General features: G+C 39.0%; 1 protein-coding gene across 2 annotated transcripts in view; it reads right to left on the bottom strand.

Annotated features, from left to right (window-relative positions):
* Positions 1-535: 535 nt before the first annotated feature.
* The window catches only part of mdfi (MyoD family inhibitor), a 28,950-nt gene continuing 22,687 nt past the window's right edge, over positions 536-6,798 (bottom strand). For both annotated transcript variants that reach the window (XM_005924686.3, XM_014334350.2), the window contains exons 4-5: positions 5,481-5,834; positions 536-5,013 (exon numbers count right to left, since the gene is read on the bottom strand). In XM_005924686.3, coding sequence (XP_005924748.1) covers positions 4,760-5,013; positions 5,481-5,834 — 608 coding nt within the window. In that variant the 3' untranslated portion in view covers positions 536-4,759. The remainder of the gene's footprint in view (positions 5,014-5,480; positions 5,835-6,798) is intronic.

Raw genomic sequence — 6,798 nt, 5'->3', positions numbered from 1 at the left:
AGGATGTCTAGTCCTGGGAACATTGTGGCATTATGTTATCAAACACCTGAATGCCCCAGACAAGCAAAATGCCAGAAATCTTCTGGTATTAGAGAAGTGCCCACATTTGCTGATGATTAGTTAATCAAGTGCTTCTGATTCACCCTCTTCATTTTTATGGAAGCAGTAAGGGTGTACTGAGATTTTCATGGGACTGCATAAAGTCCTGTGAAAATGTTCTTTTTCACAGGACTGTAAGCTGAATGGAATCTGAACACAAATGAACAGCTGGACACCGTCAAGTATAATGTAGGCTGATGAGGGAAACTAGTGTGCCTTGCAGTGCGAATGGGAAGAATACAGCTTGACTGGATATTGAATTTTTGTTTTTCAAAACTACTCAGATTATGAACCAGCATTTTTTTAATGTTAACATAACAAACACACCCAGGCTGCAAGCAGGTTTGAAACCAGAACCTTCTTGCTGTGAGGCAACAGTGCAAATCATCACTCTCATAATCCCACAGTGTGTTCACATGAAGAATGAATAGCAGTGTGGAGTTCACATTGTTTATTCAGTATTAAACAAAAAGTTAAGGCAACGTTCAGAATAGCAACTCAAATAGACATTACATGGGAAAAATGTAAACAAAACAACATTATAGTGGACTACAGTCTACTAACATTTAAGCTGGGATATGGATAACTTTCATACTATTAACAGAGATGGCCAGCCCTTAAATTCAATTTGGAAATTCAATTCTATTCCATTCCCATAATAAGATAAAAAAGCCATAAAAGCCAACAGACATTTCTTTGGTCAATGTGAGTAAAAAAAACCCCAAAACAATAATACTGAGTATGAAAATCACTAAAAGCAAACTTGTTTTCTTCCAGTATTACCATAATAGCTTCTCTGAATACAAGGGAAATATTCGAAACGAGATGATGAACTGTTTGATATAAACACATCAGATCCACATCTCAAAACCATCTCTATGTTCTAGAGATTGATCTAAGTGCAAAACTGGCGCTCATCTAGGAACTTTCAACGTCCAGACAGAGAGTGCTTTCCATCACCAGACCAAGTAAACAGCATTTTCAGTACCTCCAGACCATATCCATTTTCTATAAGCTGGGAAACAAAACAAAATAATATGAAATGACTGAATCATAAAATATATTTAAAGAAATTTAACTGAACTGTACAAATTTTTTTTGTTTTTCAACGCAGACATTAACCTGATTTTTTCTGCATAGTACAACCTGGATTCAAACAAGCTGCACCTTCTTCCTGAGCGTTTATAGTTCACAATTATGTTTTATCTTCTGAAAAGCTTAGGTGAAGCTACTTTTGGAAAAATGTAGAACTCACAAGATAGTGTCAGATGTTAACAGAGTAAAAAAGCCTTTGTTGGAGAATTTAAGTTACATAAAATAAGTTAAACGCAACAAGCAAGTTCAGTGAGTTTCCCACACTGAATGAATCCTGGTTTTAAAGGCCTAAAAGATTGCCTGCTTTACACTGGAGTCTGAGCTCAGGGAGAAACTGCAGCAGAGTGCTAAGAACCTTGAAACTTATAGTCTGGGATTTTGATAAACCATAAATGATTAGAAAAAGCATTTCAAATGGGTTGTCTTTGTTCAAGGCATAAAATTTGATGGTAGGAAACATGAAACTACGTATGCATAATTTTACACATCTTAGCCAAGTAGATTGCATGATAGTAAGGTAAACTAACTGGCAGAATGGATATTACTTGCCAGTAATAGTGATTTGCTAACCTATGGCTGTTGTCATTTATAGCAGTTGATAAAGGATAATTAAAAAAAACTAAACAAGACATGGGAGAAACACCCTTAAATCATGGGTGTTGACGATGTCCACTAGAGGGCACTCTGCAACTTATGTGTTTGCAACACGTGTTTGGAACAAACACAACAACCAGCAGAGTCGGGAAAATCGTAAACGAGCGAATAAATAGCTACATATAACAGATGTTAAGGAAATCCTGTTTTGTGTGCATGGAAGAAAAAACGATATGGGCCGATATATCAGAATATCAGCTTTTTACGTCACGAAATATCAATATCGAGCTTTAAAATCTCATACTGGCTAGGCTCTACGTAGAATAGCCCTTCACTTTTAACAATAGAGTCTGGTGGTACTATTATATTTGTTGACTCTGTAGCAATGCAGGCACATAAATGAAATCTATTCCAGTGGTACAAAACTATTTTTATTATTTATTCTCCATTGTTAACGAACCAGTGTTGTTAAGGAAATGTTAACCTTGCACACACCAGAGATATTTGGTTTAGTCTGGTGACACAGAAGTAGATCCCTAGATGAAGCACCATTATATGAATATCCACTTGGAATATTTTGTAAATAAAAAGAAATAATATTGTTATCACTTCTACACATGCTATAACCTTGGATAATTAGTTCTCCCTTCATAAACCTCTCTGTACTTTAATAATAGCATGTTTTCCAGGGCTCTTTGCATCAGTTAATCAGAATGTCCCTAAATTTGAATGATATGTCCAGTCAGGTATTAATTAGAGATGCACCAATTGCATCTCTAATTCTCTAATTCTAATTCTGCAATTCTGGGTGGCTGCTGATGCTATTAAAGATTTTTTTGTTTTGTTTTAGTTGTTATATATGCCCCCATTTTCTTCCATGGAACAACAGAAATCTTCATCATAAAAAGTATATGTACTGCTTGAACAGTATAAAAGCAACATTTAAAGACCTCCCATGTACCATTAATGACACGTTTTGACACCTTAGTATATATCAATAAAGACGTAGTTTGATGACCATTAGAATAGTTTCTGGGTTTTTTCAAGGGTAGCTACACAGGCAGAGACCACCCTGACTACGATATGATGCGAACGCAGTCATCTTGTTCTACAAGCAGACCTGAAATATGAGAGAAGCCGCTCAGTTAAGAAAAGAGCTTCAAAGATTACTAATAGTAAGGTTCCAAGGGGTAAGGAGTTAAAACATTTCAGCCCTTCTTCACAATGTCACTGAAAATTTAGTCAGCTGAACACTGATGTCAAAATCAGGCACTCCTCTTGAGTAATATTTGCTGGCTTCAGAATTTTTTACTTTGCTGTCAGGAAGGTGATTTAAACTGTAGTGTGTTTTCATCATCAGTGTGAGATTGCAACCCTTAAAATAGGGTTTAATCAAACACAGCCACATTAGCCAGGCACATTAGCACTTCTATTTACATGTAATTATAGGTCAAGAAACTGAGTTCCAGTAACAGTAAACTATTAAAAAAAAAAAAGGATTTCTCTAACAGTATTTCATCAGAGAAAAGAGAGATTTGTATCAAGTAATTATAAAATGCACAACAGATCTAGATGACATCTCAAGAGGTATTGAGTTGAAGAAGGTATGCGCCGGAGCGCACGAGAGTGCAGGCCTGCTATCAAAAGTGTACCATTCATACTACGAGCACATGGATCTAACTTAGCATAATGTCTTGAGATTTTCACTCAAGGAATTAAATTAGATGTTGAGCAATGTCTGCCTTACAGAGAGCCCGGCAAAACCCGATAACACAGAAATGTGATTTTCACATTAGAGGAGAGATGCAAATATCTTAACTAAAATCTACAAAACAAGGATTAATAGAGATTTGGTAAAGGCAAAGAAACTACTTGAAAATTCAGGCCTTAAGCTAAGCCGAGGCCATTTGTTCACATAGCATGAACGACGGAGGAAAAATGAAACGTATTAAAAAGGAGATGATGCCTTCCAGTCCTTCACCAGATGAGCGAGAATTCATTGAATACAGTCAAAGCCCCTAAAATAAAATGTAAAAGTAAACAAGATGCAAAATATTAAATGAATTTTCACATATTAAAAAAAAAAGACTCTACTGCAAATGCTATCAACCATTCGCTCTGTGATGTCTGTTCCGTACAGTACTGATTTAACAGGACTCAAATCTAGGCTGAAGCACAACAATCTCATGATGATCTCTTTTCACAATAGGTCAGTCAGAGAAAGATGCATATTAACAAAAAAAAAGTCACTAATATTGCCACAAGCCACCATTTATGTTTTCTGTTTTGTACAATGTAACAAGGACAAAGACAGGGCTGGATTCAACGTTTGACTGTGTGTGTGTCACAAAGGCCAATGTACGCAATCAAACTACCAGACTTTAACCTTGGAAAGGACAGAAGGACAGACTGCGTTTCTACTGAGATCTGAGCATCCATTTTCCCATTATGCTGCTGCTCTTATCTACAGAAACACTAAAATCCGGTTAAATTGAGCCATTTTCTCATTTGCCTTTAGAGGTCATTTTTCATGCTTGGAGAACTCCAGTCATTCAGACGGCACAAGGGGCTCCATTGTAATAATGGCTTGTTCCATGAGGGTCCAGAGTCTACATAGCCTGGCATACGCTCATAGACCACAACTACAATTCAGTCCACACCATTCACCCAGCTGTGTAGCAATGACCCAACAGCAAAGACAACGAAGTGAAGTTTACTGTGTCATTGCGTGATCAGTAAAGGAAAGAATAAATCACCGGTGACCGATTTCAGCATTAGGTCACAATCTTTCGCCTGTAGGAAACATTGGACATTTTGCGGAGCCTACAAGACCAGCCAATACAGTATGAACCGCAATGTCCAGGGAACAGCGACTGGGTGTAGCACTTCTTATATCTGACAAGACGCTGCTCGAACTTGCTCCTGGGCTTTGTAAAAATGCATAGCAGATATGTTGCGTTGGCTAAGGGCCTCAGGAAGAGAAGCAAAGGCTGCAGCACTCCATGCAGATCTCCAGGCAGTCTGCAGACTCACAGCAGGCGTCAATGATCCCACAGTCCATATCACAGGGCAGGTCACAGTCGCCACATTCCTCGGTGATGCAGCAGCAGCAGAAACACGAGTCCTCTCCCACACAGGAGCCGCATGTGGCACAGTCCAGCATAATGTTGCACAGGGTTAGAAACTCACAAAAGAGACACGCCAAAATACAGTGAACACAGCAGTCTAGAGGGAAAGAGACACACAGAAAGAGTTTCGTCAGCTAAGCTAAGCCAACTTCAAAAACCGAAGCGATGTGAGATAAACCTGGATCTTAATGGAGGACTGCCGATTGGGAGTTATTAGAGTGACAAGGTTAACAAATTCTGACATTTTCCAGCCTGAAGTTTGTTCTCCTTTCGATTTTGATTAATCCATTTTCAGCTGCCATATACAGCAGGTTAACATTTATACATGCAATTTACATTACAGATTATAATAGGTGAGAAGTACTGAACTCAATCAATTACCTTTTTTGATGACTTTTTTAGTTAAAATGTATTGCCACAGGGAAAATATGCTAGGGGAAAACACAAGTCTGCTCTTCTATTATGAACGGCCAATTGGGGGAAAAAACAAAGCAAAAGTGAACTTTGCTATCACTCCCTCCCTCTCCTCCTGCTCCAGTCTTTGTGTCAGCATCGGTATCTCACCGTCCTGTGCCTCTGTGGGAATCTGGGAGCTGTTGCTCTTGGAGCTGCTCTTGCTTCTCTTGCTGCTCTGTGAGTTGATGGAAGGGTTGGACCGCAATTTCTTGGTGTGTTTGGGTCCCGCTGAAGAAGATGAGGAGGTGGATGAGCCGCCTCTCGGTAGGGAGCCCAGCTTAGGATTCCTGACCCCGTTGGACTGGAGTACATGCGTGTGAGGTGTGTGCGTGTGATTCGGACAGTGCGTGTGAGGGGAGCGTGTGTGTGCGTGGTTCTTGGCTTCACTGCGTATCTGGCTGCTGGGCTGTGACCGACATGGCTGGGTGTGGTGGATGGGCGTGGATCTGGCTGCCGGTTGAGCTAGGGATTAACAAAAGTATATCCATTAACAGCAGGCTCACATAAACTTTATTTTAAATGAATATCATTTCAAATCAGTGCAGTTCAGTAAAGATCAGTGTTGCTGTACTTATGATTTTATGTGCTCAATCATTTGGCTGGACAAAGAAACATTGATCTTCATTTCATACTTCACCTAACAAGGATCAAATCTAAAAACTTCAGAAAAAAATCCATAAAATTCTACAACATTTATACAAACGGGATGGAACTATTTATGTTATCTGTTGGTTGTGAGGAGTCTTTTGTGTGTAATGGACCTGTTCTGTGTGAAGCTCTGAGACTTGTCTTAATGTCCGGGCAGATGCGGTGTCATCGAGAGGGAGGTTTCGGGAAATTGAGTCCAATTACAGAGTCCACCCTAAAGGAAACTGCTCATGGGAAGCACTATGTATTTACTGAGCTGAACCCTGAACTTACTTGTCTAGACTCTTTCACAACTAGAAAGAAAGAATGAAGAGTTTGACAGACAAAGAGAGGAGTTTGTCTCTAGGTAGAAACACCTCCATGTGATATTTTCTGCAAACATACTTTTGTTCCAAGACAAACCGTACCTAAAACGCTCAAGCATTATTCACAAGTGTTAAATTTTGCTCAGTAATTTGTATATTTTAGTGTTATGGAGTATTAACAATTCAGCTAGAAAGTAGAGCGGCAGAAAAGCTCAGTTTCACTGCCAAAGCAAGCACACATACTCTGAAAATGAAATTATGGAAGCCTGTTTAAAAAAAGAATAAATCATGTTAGTATTTAATACGATTCTATAGATATAGCTCTACAGTCCTTCCTTACCTAAAACCATGTGCAGTGAAAAGGTGTGGTAAGAATGAATGTGGCGTAAAAGACCAAAGAAAAGTCTAACACACACACACGCACACGCACACACACACACACACACACACACACACACACACACACACACACA

This window comes from Haplochromis burtoni, unplaced genomic scaffold, assembly GCF_018398535.1.
Source record: "Haplochromis burtoni strain Fernald_Lab_line unplaced genomic scaffold, NCSU_Asbu1 Contig_79, whole genome shotgun sequence".
Lineage (NCBI taxonomy): Eukaryota > Metazoa > Chordata > Actinopteri > Cichliformes > Cichlidae > Haplochromis > Haplochromis burtoni.
This window is presented reverse-complemented; position numbering and strand designations above follow the sequence as displayed.